The sequence below is a fragment of the Cydia pomonella genome, chromosome 1 (assembly GCF_033807575.1).
Source record: "Cydia pomonella isolate Wapato2018A chromosome 1, ilCydPomo1, whole genome shotgun sequence".
Lineage (NCBI taxonomy): Eukaryota > Metazoa > Arthropoda > Insecta > Lepidoptera > Tortricidae > Cydia > Cydia pomonella.
The window spans coordinates 27,103,945-27,125,184 of NC_084703.1; the positions used below are offsets into that span (position 1 = coordinate 27,103,945).

Sequence of the window (21,240 nt, forward strand, 5' to 3'; positions counted from 1 at the left end):
TTGCTTCCTGATAAAACCACAAACACCTACTTACGACTCTTCAATTACCTGAGAAATGAGTTAGACATGTGCGTAAAAAAATATAAAACTGATTACGAAAGAGCTGCTATAAATGCCTTCAAAGAAGTTTACCCTGAATGCGACGTAAGTGGATGTTTTTTTCACTACAACAAGGCTATATGGAGAAAATCTGAGGAACTTAAACTAGAAGACACTAAAGATGGCCGCAAGTTAGCAGAATTAGCGTCATATTTGCCTTTCTTACCAGCCGATCTAATATTACAAGGGTGGGCTGAAATAATGTCTAGTTTGCCCAAGCATAACAGATCCATTCCGGGAGTGGGCAGTCAACGTGAAACCACCCCAATAGAGAAGTTTGAAAAGTATTTTAATAAACAATGGTTGTCAAAATCACTTTTGGCAGAAATCAGCTGTGCAGGTGAGAGACATCGCACCAACAACGCGTTGGAGGGGTGGCATAGTAGGTTAAATAAAAGAATGCGGGCTAATCCAAGCTTATTTCAATTTATTCTCTTTTTAAGAAAGGAAGCCATCTATCAAGAATCAAAAGCTAAAGATGTGCTATTTGAAAATTTAAAGAGAAGAAAATGTGACATTTTATTTGATAAAAATTATAAAAAAAAGTTTCAACAATTGAAGAACAAAGAGATTACTATTACTAATTTCTTGAAGTGTATTGTGAAGTTGAAGAAAAATGAAAAAAACTACAATAATTAGATTACAAAATAAAGAATAAGTGCTAATTATACTACAAACGTACCCATTTTTTTAGTTTAAGTGCTTAATTGAAGGTTTTTTTTAGTTTGTGAATAAGTAAAGTAATTTTTTAGTTTAAGTGCCTAATTGAAGTATTTTTTTAGTTTAAGTGCCTAATTAAGGAGGTAGCTGATTGTGATTTATGTTCGTAACTTACGGTACTTTATAAATTGAAATAAAATAATTTGTAATGATGTGTCGTAATTTATTTATTTAATCATATGGCGAAAGGTCACTTGTAGGAATCTATAAATCTAGGAATATCCAGGTTACGCAACTGGTATACAGTCTGTTTGTTAGGCCGCGTGCGGGCTTTACTTTAATCAGACCTAGTTGTCGCTCGTAGGGGAATTTGCGGGCACGTCATGTGGTAAGGTTTCCAAAAAACAACGTTATTTACTAGTATACATACTTAGTATTTGTAACTAACCTGTTATCATGTATCAGTCTTAAATATGCAACTACCAGCGTAGAAATAAAATTAATTTATTGATAAATACAATATACAGAGAGGTAAAAAATAACATACTTTTGCGTGATCAGAATTTTCCCATGTAGATTTTTTAGTACTTATAATTAAAAAAAATGGCGGGACGAGTTACACATTTCGTACAGACTGGCGGGAACATGTCATGAGCCGCGACGAGTGGCGGACAAAAGGGGAGGGAAAGAAATTGGTACAACAGTATTTTACCAATAACATAGGACACTTATTAAAAATACCTTATTCTGAAAACTTGAAAATATATTGATTTATATGTGAGACTTACTTTTGATGTGCCCGCATATCGCCCGCTGGAGTGCGACATATGATTATTGCCGTTAGTATTTTTAAAAGTACAATCAAGCAGCAATATATGCATCTAACTCCAGTTGTAGTGGTGCAGTTTCACGTGGTAAAGTGGATATGCTGGAGAAAAACACCAATTTTTTTTCATGTCTAGTTAATTTTTTGACAGTTATTCATTTAAACTTAAGCACGTTATATCAATCAAGCGTTTCGTCTATCACCCCTTTTGTTGTACTTGCATTTTAAGATGTGTACCATTTGTCACTAGACCATTGTGACCACGATTATATGTACATTTTGACACTAAGGCATTACAACGTTCATACTTTTTACCACATAGACAGCCAGTTCGTATGGACATTTTGACCCCTGCACTTTCCAGCCATTGAACATTTTCTCATGCTGACTGCCCAGTCCCGGAATCCGATATTACAGGCGTTTACAGATTCCATAGTAATGAGGAAGTTTCATAAATACGTCCACACACAATGGGTGAATTTACCGATGATTAGTTGTGCCGAAGAAATGCACCGCACTACAAACAGTACTGAGGCATGGCATCGTCGGCTAAAGAACCGTGTGCCTCCAAAACCTACGTTCATCAGGTTTTTAGAAAAAATAAAATTAGAATCGAAGGTACAAGATATTCAAATAACAAACAATTTTTTAAATGCAAACAACAGGAAAAAGAAGGATATTGCGTTTAACAAGAATTATATAAATGAACTTAAAAAACTTCAAGAAGGAAAAGTAACGTCTTTTGAGTGTCTGGAAAATATAACTGAAATTAAAAGGCAGTTGAAATATGCGTAGATTTAATATTTAATTTGATAAGTAAATGTGCAATATAGCTGAAGTGCAACATTTTATTTTATGGAAGTATCTCTTTTATGTTAAATAAATCTTTTATTTTACGAAAATTCTTTTAATTGCCATACGGTAAATTGACTTGTCACCACCTCATATTAAAAACGAATTTTGTACGATTATACTGAGGAATTGTTGCAATTTCATCTATGGATGGTAAATTATAATATACCTCTCTTGGTGTCAACAATAGGTAGTTAGCACAACAGGACGTTCGGATTATTTATACAGGGTGATTTTTAATACACTGGTCAAATTGTACAGCCGCCATCAGATACATCGGGGCTGTGGAAGTGGTCACAAATATCGCAACATCATCTTTATCGCCTTGAAAATAAAGGTGTTGTTCCGATATTTGTCACCCACCTCCACAGCTCCGAAATATCTGATGGCGACTGTACCAGGTGATCAGGTAGGCCATACTGATCAACTTTTGTTATGGCACTAAGCCTGAAATCTGAAAAAAATATTGGACCCCCCATACAAAATGTCGACTTCTGATCGGACGAAATGTAGGTAATTTTAGGTAAAAGCAGGTAATTTTTTTAATGAGATTTCAGGGTTGGCAGGTTTGCTCCTTTAATAAAAGTTGATCAGAAAGACTAATAATATTGCAACTCAGACGAGATGCTTGCTACTTAGAAAGAGTAGACCAGCTGCTTTTTAGACCAATTGCTATTTAGACGAGATGCTACTTAGAAAATTGTAGACCAGCTGCTTTTTAGACCAATTGATATTTAGACGAAGGTGATGTAGACCAGCTGCGACTTAGACGAGTAGCCCTATAGACGAGTTGCTAATTAGACCCCGTGATACTAACCCGTTTTGGCAATCCATAATACAAATTAGTCCAAAAAAAATACTGCTGCTCAGAACTTTATAAAACATTGGCTGAACAAACATCCTTTAGAGATGATTAGCGCGGCTTATAAACGTCACAGAACAAACAACCCTGTAGAAGGTTGGAATCGAAGAATTAACGCAAGGATCCATAGGAATCCATCCTTATTGTATTTTATTCACAAAATTAAAATCGAATCGGGATATAATGACCAGAAAATCGTTAAGTTCTTACGGAACCCGTGTAAAAAGTACAATATAAAAAATATTTAAATAAATTAAAAGAAAATCGTATTCAACCGTTAGATTTTCTACGAAAATTGATATTGTTGAAACTATTGAAGTAGTAGTAACAACAACAACGGTATAAAACCTTGTGGTACCATAGATATAGCCGTTTACAGTTAGGTTTTTACCCTTTACCAGGCCAAGGGAAATATTCCACCCACATCTTATATCGGTTACCGTAGTCAGGTTTTAACTCCAAACCACCTACAAAATATTTTGTCAATCCCTGAAAATATTATTTTATGATCTTCATTCACAACACGCTTCTAAATTGCGTAATATATCTTTGGCAGCCATTTCAATTCACTTGAACGCTAATTTCAGCAAACTACGGAGAAATTCGAACACTTTCCATAATTTCTATGAAACAGAAGTACATAGATCGAACAATTTTTTGATATTTTGTAGATTTTGATTAAAAAAAGTGGCTGTGACAGAATCGGACAGACAGACGGACATGACGAATCTATAAGGGTTCCGTTTTTTGCCATTTGGCTACGGAACCCTAAAAAGGCTAGGCGCCAATTCAAAGAAATCTTCCTAAGAAAAATCATTTTTAAGACATGTTATTCTGAGCTATTAGAACTTAACAGATTAAACATTAAAGGTACTAAATCCTGGCGTAATAAAAATAATTGTACCTTAGCGTTAAAAAGGCTAGGCGCCAATTCAAAGAAATCTTCCTAAGAAAAATCATTTTTAAGACATGATTTTCTGAGTTATTTGAACTTAACAGATTAAACATTAAAGGTACTAAATCCTGGCGTAATAAAAATAATAGTACCTTAGCGTTTTTTCTTAAAAATTAAATCGATAACTTGAAAAATTATAACGCCTGCAAAATTGTAATAGCAAGCAAAATATAAAATGAGTAAAACTTGGAAAGCACAAATAAAATGCCTCATATTATAATTGAATATGAAGGTACAAAAAAGGTACAAAAATTTGGCTTTTATAGAATTTATCAATAACCACGGGAACATAGCGTAATAAAGTACACCCGCCATTCTGACTGTCAGGATGGCGGGTGACCTGTTTTTTGATGATAACTTTACGTACCGTGAGGTACAAATTTTTTTAAACGAGGTACTAAATAGTACAAATTAGGTACAAAAATATGGTATGCTTTTCATTTGATTTTATTTAGGTACACCCGCCATTCTGACTCTCACGATCAATCCAAATGGGTCAAGATTGAAAAAACGTTTGAATGCCCTTATTATTAAATCGAAGCTATGGTTCCTAAGAACAGATTTCGCTATCTCACACAGTTTCTGACATCTCCATACTGACCCATTTGGATTGATCGCCTTGTATATAAACGATGTTTGCAGTTAGACAAATACAAAAACACCATTCTTTTCATGAACATTATTTTATTGCTTGTTGCTGAGGTTATTACAAAAAAAAAAACGCTTACAGTTTTACTACGGAAAAAATAATATTGATACCATAACTTCGGGCCCTCCATTACAAACAAACTTAAACCTTTTTTTCTAATCAAATAATTGTTCTCCATAATATGGACAGTACAATTCTTGTAGCTGTCTGACCCGAATGAGCCCACTGAAAATTCTGCGGAAACCACCACAGCTTTTGCAGCACAGTCCGCCCAGCATTTTCCCATCGACTTCTATAAACGAAGTCTGACAGATGTGGATTTCTTCATCCGGAAGGTCACTTTCGTATAGATCCCAATCAGGAAGTGACGAAAGAAATATGTTTACTAAAAACTGTCGCGGCAGCGAGAGCTCAAAGATTTTCCTCTTCACATTATTTACCTAGAATTTGAGAAATAATATATTTATATACCTACCTAAACAGTGTGTAACCCAGCAAAGATCAAAACTTTACCTAAATATCTATTTCATCAGAAGCATTTTTGACTATTGTTACCTCGTGCGTGAGTTTTAAATACAAATTTACTATGAGTATGTATATATGATCACGAGACTAAAGTTGGTTTTGCAGGTGCTTATTTTGAATTACAAACAGGTAAAAGAAACTGGCTCTTACCTTTTCAGGTAGAGGCAAATCAGTTGCAGTTAAATATGTTTCGGTTTTTTCACTTATAATGCTAACAATGACTTTATACGCCATATCAAATAATTTACGAGGATTCTTATTTGAGAAAATCTTGTATTTAGACATAGTGCTATTCAATATTATAGTATATTTGCTTACAATATTATAATATATTGCTCTGGTTTGATTTGAAAGTTTTTTTTATTATTTAATAGTCAGTTTGTGACATTTCGCGACTGATGAAAAAGTTTTTGCTTAAACCTCTTTACTTGTAAAGAGCCAAAGAGTTTTACATACATAATTAATCGAAGTTTGTTGTTGTATGATACAGTTCCATGCAGGGGGTTACGCATAATGCTACCTTACATATTTTACATTCATACCTAGACCGCTTTTCTTCCCGGCGTGTACTGCAGAATCTGCACCTCCTATACGTTGAGGGTTGCAGAAAGTGACCTTGCTGATTTAACCTTATTTCACTAGGAACGCCTAAATTACCTCCTTTTTTGTTTATGAAATTCAGTGGTTTCCTATATTGACGTCGACTAACGAACTCAGATTTCTAGCTTCTAGCTAGTCGCAAGCGAAATTTTCGGTGACAATTTTCAGTTATGTTCTTTTTGCTGACACAAAATAATATGTACGCATTTATGACTGCACATTCGAATAAGAACCAAAATAGCCGAAACCAAGATTTCTTCGATCTTCGCCCAATAGCATAAGAGCTGCGGAAATTGTCAAAGTGGTCCACGCCTCCCATATGTTTTGTGTATTCAACTATAGCCGATGGGCAGTACATTTCCTTTTTCTCTCCATTCTTTTGCCTTCTCGTGATGGTTTCAACTTTTCTAGGATTTACTGCCGTTGTCATAACGTAGACGTCTTTCGAGTCCTTCCATTTGAGCACGCCAATAGGGTGACAAAAGCGATAAGAAAACTCTCCTGGATTTAATTTATTTCGCTTTTGTTCTTTCTTAGTTCCAGCAACCGGGGCAGTTAAATCTTTAGGAAGGCCTTTTCGATCTTTTCTAACAGTCGCCAAAGCGTATATACCTCTATTGTAAAGAGATTCCATGATCGCAGGAGTAGAGAAAAAATTGTCAAAGACAAGTAGTGTACCATTGGGTACGTTTTCGCTCAATTTGTTTATAACTCTATAACCCAAACCATCCTCACTAGGTAAATCATCTTTGCCCACATATATGCTACACTCATACAGATATCCAGTTTTCGCATCACACCTGCACCAAGCTTTAAATCCTCTTTTAACGGGCTTCATAGGCATGTGCTGCTTTTTGCTGTCTCTTCCTTTAAATTTGATCATACTCTCATCAATTGACTGAGTCTGAGAAACGGTGGCGTTTTCTTTGAACGTGTTGTTCAAAATTGTAAGCATGGGCCTTATTTTTTGTAGTTTATCGTGATCAATATGTTTCCTAGGTAAATGGGTAGTAATGTCGCACACATGTAAATTCTCCAATATTTTTTTAAACCTCTTGCATGTCATTGTTTGGCATATTTCAATATTTCTATAAAATGGATCAGAGCTCCAATACAGTTCTATGTCCGATGCCGGTGATATGCCCATAAGAATAATTAAAGCTAAAAATGCTTTAATTTCATCAACATTGGTAGGTGACCAAAATTTTGACTTTTTTATCGTGGCGTATTTATTAGTGTTTTGAACAATTAGTTCCAAAAGCTCGTTTGGGAACAAATTGTCAAAATATTCACTTGGCAGGGCCTTGTGGTTATCATATATCTGTGTAGGTTCTAACTGTACATCAAATTTGTGCTCTGTGAAATGAGGAATATCAGTGGTCCATTCCCTCTCGACAGACTGCAATTGGGCGTAGGTAGGCATTGGTGCAGTTTGAGCGGTTTGGTCGGGTTGGGCAATTTGACCAGTATGAACAGTTTGAGGAGTTTGCGGGGTTTGAGCTACTGCTATGTAATGTGGATTCGGATGTGGGTTATCCTCCAAAATATCGAGCAACTCTTGTGTTGACAAACCTTGAATTTCGTCAAGTCTATCGTTGAGATATCTCGTACTGTTGTAGTTTTCGGACTCCTCGTTTCCCTCCTCGTCTTCCTCGGATGATCCTTCCTCCATTTTCTGCAGGATATCCTCCAATTCAGAGTTGTTGTGAAACATCTGCATAATATACCAAAAAACGGTATTAGTATGTTTTCAGGCCACTATTTTTGTAAGTTTAAACTATTCGAAACAAAATTATTAAAATATATTATTTTACTTACATTCATGGTTCTTGAAGCAGTTCGTAGATACGTAAAACGTTTATTTCATTGACGTACAATGCAAATGACAGTGTCATTGCACGTATAATATTTACAAGAAATACCTATAGTTTCATCTACGAATACGAACCTAAATGGCCTGACATACTAAGAATGATTTGACCTGCATGGTTATCACTAATCAACTATCATAATATAACATTTGTATTCTAGTAGGTATAGTTATTGAAGTAGATAATGTAGATACATAATAATATATAAGACGGCGACATACCCGACAAATGTCGACCGTACCGTCCCTCAGGATATATTATCGGTAGTTATTTTATTATACTTACAAAAAATAAATACGTACCGAGAATGCCCTTAAACGAATTAGGTACCTACTCGTATTTTTGATACAGCCTGTATACTTAAAAATAAATAACAAAAACCAAAGAGCCCCAAAATCTAATCGGGTCATGGGAAGAATAGTTCCCACACAGGCAAATTCTAGCCAGGCAATGGGATAGAGTCATCCCACATCCTAATTCTGGTCATATCACAAGGACGCAGGAGTATTTAGCAAAATATATGATTATATTACCTTACAATCATTAAAATCATGAAAATAACAAAAAATGGTTCTATATATCTGCTTGTGTTTTTCTTAAATTCAGTAAAGTGTTCGAATTTGTAAACAAACCACTAACATCACTGGTCAAGTGGATTTAAATGGCTGCTAAAGATATATTATTGGATTTTGAAGCGTGCCATGAATGAAGATCATAAAATAATGTTTTCAGTGATTGATATAATGGTTCGTAGGAGATTTGGAGTTAAACCTTGACTATTATAACCGATATAAGATGTTGGTGAAATATATCCCTTGGCCTGATCAAGAATATAATAAGACAAAATCTAGTATGACAGTTCATTACTTAGACAGGCGATGGGATAACCGTAACCCACATTTTTATTTCTGGTTTAGAGGAAGATCTCCGACTTTCATAAATACATTTTTTACAAGGCGTTCAATACGGTTGCAACAGCATATAAAGTACGTATTAAGACACGCTGGTTCTTCGGGGCCTGGTAAAGGGTTAACTTAGTTAACTAATATGGTAAACGAATATTTGTTGAGAAGAGCAATGGTGGAAGAAGGAAATAAATGTATTGTTAATGGTTGTTGCTATGACGTGAATCTCCACTCGCCTTTGGATTTCCATAAGGCGATGTTACTGAGCAAATTCAATTTATATTTACCGCCTAACGCAAAGTTATGTGTCCATCACATTGACACCGAAGATTGGGATAATCTAATTAGATCCGCTGCAATACCTACGCAAGTTATTATTGACGACGAACTTCAGGATGTAGTTAATACATTCAAAAGTGTATTACAACAAGTTCTACTAACAGTTTCTTCTGCGTTACATTAGTAGTTACTACAATGACAATCAGATCAGCAGAGATCATCATTCATTTATCATCATCATGCATTGCTAGCAATAGTGTGATATGATATGACTCCAAAAACGAATAATTAATTCATATATCAATCAAATATTTTTTGACTATAAAATAGTAGTAGCTACATATATTTTTGTTAGTAACATATTTACAAGAAAGTAATAATTAATTTAGGTACTTTATGTGTCTAAAGATATATTTTGTTGATTGAAAAAAAAATGACGATTTTTTTGTGATCTCTGATAATAGTGATAATCTGACATTAATTAATTACTTGTTTATTTAACCCTTAGCCAGGCCTAACGATTTTGTTTTACTTTTGAATTTGATTTTTTGTACATAATAGCTTTATTAAAAAACTAAAACTAATATCTATTTTTTTATTATCATTATTTCCTAAAAGAATGTGGTCAGTTCAGGGTCGATAAGTAAAATTGGTACTCAACGGCAAGATGATAGACTATTACATGTGATAAACTGATAATGATGGGTCAGGGACTATTTTACAAAATAAAAACAAGTAATATTTTGACTACTTATTAATTAAAAGCAACAAAACCAATAAAAATAATGCTCCTATACATGGGTGGGACCCATATTCATGAACAAAAAAAAAATCGCCCACTTAAAAACCTAACTGTAAACGGCTATATCTATGGTACCACAAGGTTTTATACCGTTGTTGTTGTTACTACTACTTCAATAGTTTCAACAATATCAATTTTCGTAGAAAATCTAACGGTTGAATACGATTTTCTTTTAATTTATTTAAATATTTTTTATATTCTACATCAAAACCGATATCGGCATTTCGGCGTCTGCTCTTTTTACACGGGTTCCGTAAGAACTTAACGATTTTCTGGTCATTATATCCCGATTCGATTTTAATTTTGTGAATAAAATACAATAAGGATGGATTCCTATGGATCCTTGCGTTAATTCTTCGATTCCAACCTTCTACAGGGTTGTTTGTTCTGTGACGTTTATAAGCCACGCTAATCATCTCTAAAGGATGTTTGTTCAGCCAATGTTTTTCGAAATATTTTATAAAGTTCTGAGCAGCAGTATTTTTTTTTTGGACTATTTTGTATTATGGATTGCCAACACTCTCTCATTCTGTTTGCTGGAAGCAATGACAAATTGGCTGCCAGTCTCTTCATTTTTCTAGTTTCTTTGGACATGTTCATTTCAAGTTTTCTCGCGTTGATTTTGACATCCTTATTCATGTGGAAATGACATCCTGAAATCTGTACTTCCGGGTATACTTTTTTTATGGCCAGAATGACGGCTTGTTCAAAGTCCGCAGTGAATTTTTCAATATTTATTCGTAAATTGTTCTTAATTAATTGAAATAAACGGATATAAGTCTGCGTGGTTTTATTAGGTAGCAGAGCAAATACGACTGGAACTACATTGGTCACTTCTATGTTTGAATTCAAGTCTATGTGTATAGTGTAAACCTGCGCAAATGGCTGCGGACATGACATAAATGTGCCATCGCCGAAATATTCGTCAGTACCAAAGTTTTCTATAAACTTTCTTGAGACTTTGCTGCAAAAAATCAAAATCGGTTCTCCCTCTACTTCAGTGTCATTGCATACTAAAAAGTTTTCAGCAAATGTCTTAGGGACTGCTATATCTTCATTCAAAGTCGCGTACTTGGTTTTGTCACACAGCAGAAACTTTTTCCGTGCCCTGTACATCATGTCCTGCTTTTCTTTAACTGACGGTATATCATTTTTGTTGCAACCTTGACTTTGTAATTTTTCAATATGTTCCTCCAATATTTTTGGCACGGGTGACATCCTCCGGCAGACCTCCTTTTTGCAGGCATTCATTGAAATGAAGATATCTTCACTAACGGGACGCTTACAACAGTGGGCCAATTGATGACGTACAATATTGCCAGCACTATCTAACGTTATCGATACATTACAGCGATATACCCGACTACTTGCACATCTCCAAATACTTGATTCTTCTGATTCCGGGATGTTCAATGGCTGGAAAGTGCAGGGGTCAAAATGTCCATACGAACTGGCTGTCTATGTGGTAAAAAGTATGAACGTTGTAATGCCTTAGTGTCAAAATGTCCATACGGACCGGCTGTGTATATGGCAAAAAGTAAAAATTTCAAAATTTGCAATGGTTCAAATGGACGGCAGTTAAAATGTGTTCAGGTCCAATTAAACAAGTGCCATAATGTATAATAGCCAACGCGAACACATGCGTAAATGCATCACGGTAATAATGTTTCCTTTTTGTACATGGTATAAAGCTTTATTCTAACTAAAACGTTTGGTTTTACTCCAAATTTTACAAAAGTTGTACAGTTCTAGATCAATGCATTACGTTTGAGGGAAATAATTTTTATAAGTGAAAAATTCTCAGATTTTTGTTCAGTTTCGTTTTGCGGCGGTTAAAAAAAGCGTTCAGACGCATAGTGCCAGAAACGCAAATTACCTTATACGCGGATGACCAGAATTTCGTACGCAAATTACCAGTTACGTAGATTACCCGAATTTTATTACGCAAATAGCCGGTATGTTAAAATTACGCATAGTACCAGAAACGCAAATTGCCTTATACGCGAATAACCAGAATTTCATTCGACGAAATTGCCTTAGACGCGGATGACAGTAAACCATGTTTCTAAAAATAAACATGCCTGTGTGTGTACTCATCAACATCAAACTAATAATAGCTATATCTATATAGACACTCAGCTAGATTTAAAAACTTCATGCTAAATATAAGGTAAAAATAATACAAGCCACTAGAATGTGAACGTCAGTTATTAAAAATACTAACTGTCAATTTGTGATTGATTTAGCAATAAAGAATTTAGCAATTAAAAATTGTGGTAAAATATTGAAAAATATGAGCAACTTCGAGTTAAATAACACATATGATTCCAGGTCTCGTCCTACACTAAAACGAGCAATAACCGATAGCAGCCGATGCATTTTTAGTGAATGCCCCGCAATGGATCTTCTCCATATCCCGTATCTTTCAAAGGCCCTGCTTTTATCAAAACATAATTTTTATGTGCCACGAGATGCAAGGGTGTGCCGTCAACATTTAGAATCTGAAAACTGGGACCATGTATTAAATTATAGTGCATCAGTTACTGATTTTAATGAAATCCACACAGCAGACATCATACAAATTTATAAAAGTACTCTACAGTTGATAAATGTTACCGTGTCGTCTGCCCTAATAGAATAAGGTCATTTTAGGCTGTAGACTAGAATTAAATAATAAAGGTTAAAATTTAATGTTTAGTCATTTATTTATTTTTAACTATGTAACTCCAGTGAAGCTCAATCATATCTAAACGATATATACAAGACAGTCCTTTCACTGAAGTGGTTGTGAGTGTTCTTTGGTGATTTTAATCGCTTATCATCTGGCGATTTGTCTGCTCGTTTCCCTCTTATATCTTAAAACAATTTTGCTTGTATATTTAAACATTACTTGTACAGTAGACGTAAAATCCCACCAGGTATGTACCTGTTAGGCACTGGTCCCACCGCGACCTAGTAAGCTATGAGCTATCGGCTATAAACACGAACAAAAGATAAGCACTCCCGTGAAAATAAAAGAGACACGGCGATATTTATAGTTACTCGCCCATCTATGAATTCAGGTATTCAGAATTACTACGACGACTTCACTATGACTAAATTACGTTACGTACCTACCTCTTTACATAGCATTCAACCTATCTCTGTCAATTTATATTGGCCACTTTAGATTAAAAAGTAACTTGCATTATGACTGATAAATACTAAAACAATGTTTAATGTCACTTTATAATGTTTCTCGGAGTTATTCAGTTACAATGCAAGAAGAAAGCGAAAAACTGATATTTAGTAAAACTCAAAAAGGCAGGGATTCACTGTTACTTGGTGTACATAGATATACTTTGGGCGTGCATAATCCAAGTGGGTCCACTCTATGGAAGTGCATAAACCGTCTGTCGTGTGGTTCATCGATTACCTTAAACGCCAGTCGAACAAAGATTGTGCGAAAAAGTGCACATACTTGTGAGCCATCCTCGTCGAAAAATAAAAATCACCTAGCTTATCAAAAATGCAGAAAAATGGTTTGCGAGTCCTATGAATCCGTTCAAAAAATATTTGAAGATGTTTATAGTCGGGATATGGACACAGATGAAGATTCGGATGATTGTACGATTCCATTATTTGAAAATAAAAAAAGGTCATTGTATAGAGCACGAAAGGAGTTTTTGCAGGTCAAATCGACGTCTTTCAAAACACTACAAGACGTCGAAGTACCAATAATATTAAGACAAAATTTTTTAATTTGGGAGGATGGAAATGACGATAAAATTTTATTATTCGGCACCAAATACTCGAGAAAAGTATTAAAAAATAAAAGTGATGACACAATATTCTTTGGCGATGGCACGTTCAAAATAACTCCTCAACCGTTTGAGCAGCTATTTACTATACATATGGATGTAAATAGCACAGAAGAGCAAACTAATATCATACCAATGCTATATGCATTGCTTCCTGATAAAACCACAAACACCTACTTACGACTCTTCAATTACCTGAGAAATGAGTTAGGCATGTGCGTAAAAAAATATAAAACTGATTACGAAAGAGCTGCTATAAATGCCTTCAAAGAAGTTTACCCTGAATGCGACGTAAGTGGATGTTTTTTTCACTACAACAAGGCTATATGGAGAAAATCTGAGGAACTTAAACTAGAAGACACTAAAGATGGCCGCAAGTTAGCAGAATTAGCGTCATATTTGCCTGCTGGTAAGAATACCAGCCGATCTAATATTACAAGGGTGGGCTGAAATAATGTCTAGTTTGCCCAAGCATAACAGATCCATTCCGGGAGTGGGCAGTCAACGTGAAACCACCCCAATAGAGATGTTTGAAAAGTATTTTAATAAACAATGGTTGTCAAAATCACTTTTGGCAGAAATCAGCTGTGCAGGTGAGAGACATCGCACCAACAACGCGTTGGAGGGGTGGCATAGTAGGTTAAATAAAAGAATGCGGGCTAATCCAAGCTTATTTCAATTTATTCTCTTTTTAAGAAAGGAAGCCATCTATCAAGAATCAAAAGCTAAAGATGTGCTATTTGAAAATGTAAAGAGAAGAAAATGTGACATTTTATTTGATAAAAATTATAAAAAAAAGTTTCAACAATTGAAGAACAAAGAGATTACTATTACTAATTTATTGAAGTGTATTGTGAAGTTGAAGAAAAATGAAAAAAACTACAATAATTAGATTACAAAATAAAGAATAAGTGCTAATTATACTACAAACGTACCCATTTTTTTAGTTTAAGTGCTTAATTGAAGGTTTTTTTAGTTTGTGAATAAGTAAAGTAATTTTTTAGTTTAAGTGCCTAATTGAAGTATTTTTTTAGTTTAAGTGCCTAATTAAGGAGGTAGCTGATTGTGATTAACTTACGGTACTTTATAAATTGAAATAAAATAATTTGTAATGATGTGTCGTAATTTATTTATTTAATCATATGGCGAAAGTTCACTTGTAGGAATCTATAAATCTAGGTATATCCAGGTTACGCAACTGGTATACATACAGTCTGTTTGTTAGGCCGCGTGCGGGCTTTACTTTAATCAGACGTAGTTGTCGCTCGTAGGGGAATTTGCGGGCACGTCATGTGGTAAGGTTTCCAAAAAACAACGTTATTTACTAGTATACATACTTAGTATTTGTAACTAACCTGTTATCATGTATCAGTCTTAAATATGCAACTACCAGCGTAGAAATAAAATTAATTTATTGATAAATACAATATACAGAGAGGTAAAAAATAACATACTTTTGCGTGATCAGAATTTTCCCATGTAGATTTTTTAGTACTTATAGTTAAAAAAAATGGCGGGACGAGTTACACATTTCGTACAGACTGGCGGGAACATGTCATGAGCCGCGACGAGTGGCGGACAAAAGGGGAGGGAAAGAAATTGGTACAACAGTATTTTACCAATAACATAGGACACTTAGTAAAAATACCTTATTCTGAAAACTTGAAAATATATTGATTTATATGTGAAACTTACTTTTGATGTGCCCGCATATCGCCCGCTGGAGTGCGACATATGATTATTGCCGTTAGTATTTTTAAAAGTGCAATCAAGCAGCAATATATGCATCTAACTCCAGTTGTAGTGGTGCAGTTTCACGTGGTAAAGTGGATATGCTGGAGAAAAACACCAATTTTTTTTCATGTCTAGTTAATTTTTTGACAGTTATTCATTTAAACTTAAGCACGTTATATCAATCAAGCGTTTCGTCTATCACCCCTTTTGTTGTACTTGCATTTTAAGATGTGTACCATTTGTCACTAGACCATTGTGACCACGATTATATGTACATTTTGACACTAAGGCATTACAACGTTCATACTTTTTACCACATAGACAGCCAGTTCGTATGGACATTTTGACCCCTGCACTTTCCAGCCATTGAACATTTTCTCATGCTGACTGCCCAGTCCCGGAATCATTCTTCTGATTTGTTGGTTTTTGATTTATTGTATCGATAGCCATTGAGGTATAATGCCGGAAAACCCTTTTGATTCACAGTGAATACAACTTTTCCTGCTTCCGTCATTTTACACATCTTTTTGAAAGGTTTGTTTATATACTGACATATAGTTTGTCAAAGGGCTATCTCATTTCAAACATAGACAGAGGGAGTCACACTATCTTTGTCTTACACTAGTACTAGCATCCAAAAGAAAAGGATGAGTATAGTTTTTTTTGTTCTTATTTACTGACAAATTGGTTTGACCAACTATATCTTCCTTGCAATCAAATCATAGACATTAGTTTTAATTATCTAGACAAGTAGGTCCTTATAAAATGAAACCTCTTTAGATAACGAATGGCTGTTGTTGATGAAAGGTATTATACTTCGATTGTAAATATTATATTTTACAAGTTCCAGTTGGTATTTCGCGTTTGTGGTATTGTAAGTGTTTGGTATATTGCGTAATAAATAAAATCGCCAAACACCACAACACGTCAGGTTGGTATTTCGCGTTTGTGGTATTATGCGTAGTTGGCGTTTTGCGTAATATTTTTTAGAAGTCCGCAAAATGGGTTAGTATCACGGGATCTAATTAGCAACTCGTCTATAGGGCTACTCGTCTAAGTCGCAGCTGGTCTACATCACCTTCGTCTAAATATCAATTGGTCTAAAAAGCAGCTGGTCTACAATTTTCTAAGTAGCATCTCGTCTAAATAGCAATTGGTCTAAAAAGCAGCTGGTCTACTCTTTCTAAGTAGCAAGCATCTCGTCTGAGTTGCAATATTATTAGTCTTTCTGATCAACTTTTATTAAAGGAGCAAACCTGCCAACCCTGAAATCTCATTAAAAAAATTACCTGCTTCATACATTTCGTCCGATCAGAAGTCGACATTTTGTATGGGGGGTCCAATATTTTTTTCAGCGTATTGTGGCGTCCTCGTCGTTACGCCATTAAAGTTAAAATTGCAATGTGAAATGCAATTTTAAGTCTGTTTAATAATGTGTTGGCATAATGCACCTTTGCATTAAATAGGTACCTACATGACTATTTCGTATTATATTGAACAGGCCACTTATAGATAAAAATTAAGTAGCTGACAGCTGTGACATTTCTGTTATTCTTCCGCGATATAATTATCAATTATCATTCATTGTTCTATGAATTCCGCTTACTTGCAATGGATAACGGAGAACCATCGGGGGAAGGTTCGAGACACGGAAATCCCGAAATTGTATTTATAGAAAGTCAAAGGCGGCACCCTTGTCTTCTTCATAAAGGTTACCGGTATACGTTAAATAAAGTCAACCAAATGGATTCTAGATCTTTATGGCGTTGTGCTAACCGAGGCGAATGTAGTGCTTCTCTCAAACTAAACCAAGAAAGAAACGTAGTTTTAAATATATCCGCCCATGCCTGCAGAAAAAACTTTGTTAAAAATGAAGTTGCACTTATGTTGGTTAACTGCAAGAAAGAAGTTTGCCAAAATTATGCATCAGTGAAAGAAATTTACGAAAAAAATGCACTGGTCTTCCACAATCGTACCGAGCGTACTATCCTTCAAATACCGCCATACTCATCCAAAAAGGATACATAATATAGGCGACGAAAATCGTACTTGAAGGTTTCAACCACGGAAACCAGAGATTTAAGTAAAGTTAAAGTACCAGACATTTTGGGACGCGATTTTCTAGTGTTTGAGGATGGAACTAATGATAAAATTCTGGTGTTTTCTTCGCCAGCGGCCCGTAAAATTATGAACAAAAAAAGGATGGACAATTTTTCGGCGACGGCACATTCAAGAGGGTACCGAAACCCTTTAAACAGCTATTTTCTCTTCATATGGATGTAGGTAGTACTGATGAAACCACAAACATTGTGCCGATGGTGTACGCTCTACTCCCGGACAAAACAAAAAAGACGTATGAAAGACTATTCCATATTCTAAAATACGAGCTATGCATTGATATTATGTATTATAAAAGCGATTACGAAATGGCACAATACACAACCTTCAAAGCTGTGTATCCAGATACAGAACTAACAGGATGTTTTTTCCACTTTTCTAAAGCTATTTGGAAAAAAGCCGAAAAAATAAACTTCACTTCTACGGCCGAACAACGCCAAGCTGTCAGACTAACAGCCAATCTGCCATTACTGCCAACACCTTACCTTGGGGATGCGTGGGTAACGATATTACAGGCGTTTACAGATTCCATAGTAATGAGGAAGTTTCATAAATACGTCCACACACAATGGGTGAATTTACCGATGATTAGTTGTGCCGAAGAAATGCACCGCACTACAAACAGTACTGAGGCATGGCATCGTCGGCTAAAGAACCGTGTGCCTCCAAAACCTACGTTCATCAGGTTTTTAGAAAAAATAAAATTAGAATCGAAGGTACAAGATATTCAAATAACAAACAATTTTTTAAATGCAAACAACAGGAAAAAGAAGGATATTGCGTTTAACAAGAACTATATAAATGAACTTAAAAAACTTCAAGAAGGAAAACTAACGTCTTAATTTGAGTGTCTGGAAAATATAACTGAAATTAAAAGGCAGTTGAAATATGCGTAGATTTAATATTTAATTTGATAAGTAAATGTGCAATAAAGCTGAAGTGCAACATTTTATTTTATGGGAGTATCTCTTATTTTAAATAAATCTTTTATTTTACGAAAATTCTTTTAATTGCCATACGGTAAATTGACTTGTCACCACCTCATATTAAAAACGAATTTTGTACGATTATACTGAGGAATTGTTCCAATTTCATCTATGGATGGTAAATTATAATATACCTCTCTTGGTGTCAACAATAGGTAGTTAGCACAACAGGACGTTCGGATTATTTATACAGGGTGATTTTTAATTCACTGGTCAAATTGTACAGCCGCCATCAGACACATCGGGGCTGTGGAAGTGGTCACAAATATCGCAACATCATCTTTATCGCCTTGAAAATAAAGGTGTTGTTCCGATATTTGTCACCCACCTCCACAGCTCCGAAATATCTGATGGCGACTGTACCAGGTGATCAGGTAGGCTATACTGATCAACTTTTGTTATGGCACTAAGCCTGAAATCTGAAAAAAATATTGGACCCCCCATACAAAATGTCGACTTCTGATCGGACGAAATGTATGAAGCAGGTAATTTTTTTAATGAGATTTCAGGGTTGGCAGGTTTGCTCCTTTAATAAAAGTTGATCAGAAAGACTAATAATATTGCAACTCAGACGAGATGCTTGCTACTTAGAAAGAGTAGACCAGCTGCTTTTTAGACCAATTGCTATTTAGACGAGATGCTACTTAGAAAATTGTAGACCAGCTGCTTTTTAGACCAATTGATATTTAGACGAAGGTGATGTAGACCAGCTTCGACTTAGACGAGTAGCCCTATAGACGAGTTGCTAATTAGACCGTGATACTAACCCCGCAAAATACCAAAAAACCTGGGATTGGTATTTCGCGTTTGTGGTTTTATGCGTCTAAAGGATTTTGAGTTGTGGACATTATTATGCTACGGCCACATTATAGGGCGAAGATTCGTGGCGCGTTGTCGCGACAAAAACTTCGCGGTACAACGAACACGAACTACATGGCCACATATTGTCGCGATAAAAGCTTCGGGCGAACTAGATCGGTCAATGTGGATCTGGCGGCAAGATAGAGGAAGCGTGAACTCTTGAAGTGTAGCCACTTGCACGAACTTTGTCGCGATAAAATTCCTTTGATGTGTGGCAAGAAACCGACAGGACCCCGAACACAGTTCGAGTTCGCCCAAATGATTCGCGCCACAGCGAACTACGTGGCTATACGTGTCGCGACAGGTCGAACATTCGCCGAATCTCGATAATGTGGCCGCAGCATTAAAAGTGGTCATTTTCATTTGTGGTCCCAAACCGCCGAAACGCTAGGCATAACGCGATTTAATCAGACTGCGTTTTAGGCAGACCCCGACAAAAGGAAAAAAACGAAGTGGGCAACTGAACCTGCAGGCTCAGTGCTCTGCGGGCCCAGTTGACCACCAAGTGGTAACAAGTGTCGATAAATTAGCAGCGAATCACGTAAATTGACGGGTAAAACTCGTATGAAAATCGGTCCTGACCGATTCGTGCGATACTCGCATGTACGTGAAAAAATGTCATACGAGAACGAGTTTAGATGAGTCGAGACATCGTCAGCTAATATCTCCGTAGAATGCAGCGTCTCGTGTAAACTATGGGCATAATATTGCTCATTCCATCTCAGTATGCTGGCATACAAAAACAGCGTTTACGAGAAAGTGATGAAAGATAAAAGTAGCTCCGCTGCAGAGCATGCTCGCCAGCGGAGCTATTTTCAATGCCCTAATAATTCCGTTCCCTAGTACAGATACAGCCACAACTATAAGAACAGTCAGCAAAAATAAGGGGCCAACCTAATAGCGTTGCTGACTGTACATGGTGACGTGCCACCAAAGAGAATTTGAAATAGAGTTGTGTTGTCAAAGAAAACTTTGTAGGGACGTAAATTTACTGCCATCCCTAGACAAAACTTTTAGGATGCCTTTTGACTTTGATACTTATTTTTTCACAGATGTGTTCAATTTGTTACATATCTAAAAGTGGCGCCATCTTACCGGGCACTCCCTAAATGTTATGGCGCCATTGTTCGAACGATGCTGCTATACCTTTGGCCTTTGATCTGTTAGATGGCGCCACTTTTTGAAATTTAACAAATTTAACTGATCAGTAAAAGATTAAGGATGAAAGTCAAATGGCGTTCTAGTTTTAACCCTTTTCCATGCTGCACCAATCTACAAGGTTTTCCCAAAAATCCAAATATATTCCAATTAATCCAGCCTTGATTATTCATTTGAAGACAAGTAACATTTCCTGAAAGTCATCTAATTCCTTTCCGGCGCATGCGACACTAAACTCAAAATACACCACTCCTCAATTACTACCAATATTATAACAAACTATTCTCATAACGAATGAAACTCAAATGAATCGAACCTTAAATCGGAATGCTAATGTTAAATTCTAATGGCGCGTATGTGGCCGATAAATCGTACTATGCCTGGAAAAGGGTTAATTATGTGTCGAAAGATAGCAGTAAATTGACGTCGCTACAATGCTTTATTTGACAATACACCTCTGACAATTTCTCTTTAAGAATATTTCTCTTTCTGACAATTTTCAATTTACATACTACGTAGTGATTATATACTCTTTGTTACATACATCATTCACTTCCGAGGGCGCCGCGGCAAGGCAGGCACACGCTTTAGCTGCGCCATCAACTACTAACAATCTTATCGCCCGCGCGCGCCAGATACGCCCATATTGAGCGCGGCTGCCGTTAGCGAGTGAGAGTCAGAATGGTAGGTGTACCTAA

The 21,240-nt window shown here is 35.8% G+C and overlaps 2 protein-coding genes across 2 annotated transcripts; both read left to right on the top strand.

The window, feature by feature from the left end:
- The first annotated feature begins 10,706 nt into the window (after window positions 1-10,706).
- On the top strand, window positions 10,707-14,719 carry LOC133518956 (uncharacterized). Its single transcript, XM_061852762.1, has 2 exons — window positions 10,707-11,542; window positions 12,217-14,719. Exon 2 carries the CDS (start codon window positions 13,104-13,106, stop codon window positions 14,133-14,135), a length of 1,032 nt encoding a protein of 343 aa, XP_061708746.1. The 5' UTR covers window positions 10,707-11,542; window positions 12,217-13,103; the 3' UTR covers window positions 14,136-14,719.
- A 61-nt stretch (window positions 14,720-14,780) lies between these two features.
- On the top strand, window positions 14,781-19,612 carry LOC133529973 (uncharacterized). Its single transcript, XM_061867769.1, has 2 exons — window positions 14,781-17,429; window positions 17,603-19,612. The coding sequence occupies exons 1-2, from the start codon at window positions 17,031-17,033 to the stop codon at window positions 18,377-18,379; spliced, it is 1,176 nt and encodes a 391-aa protein (XP_061723753.1). The 5' UTR covers window positions 14,781-17,030; the 3' UTR covers window positions 18,380-19,612.
- The last annotated feature ends 1,628 nt before the right edge of the window (window positions 19,613-21,240 follow it).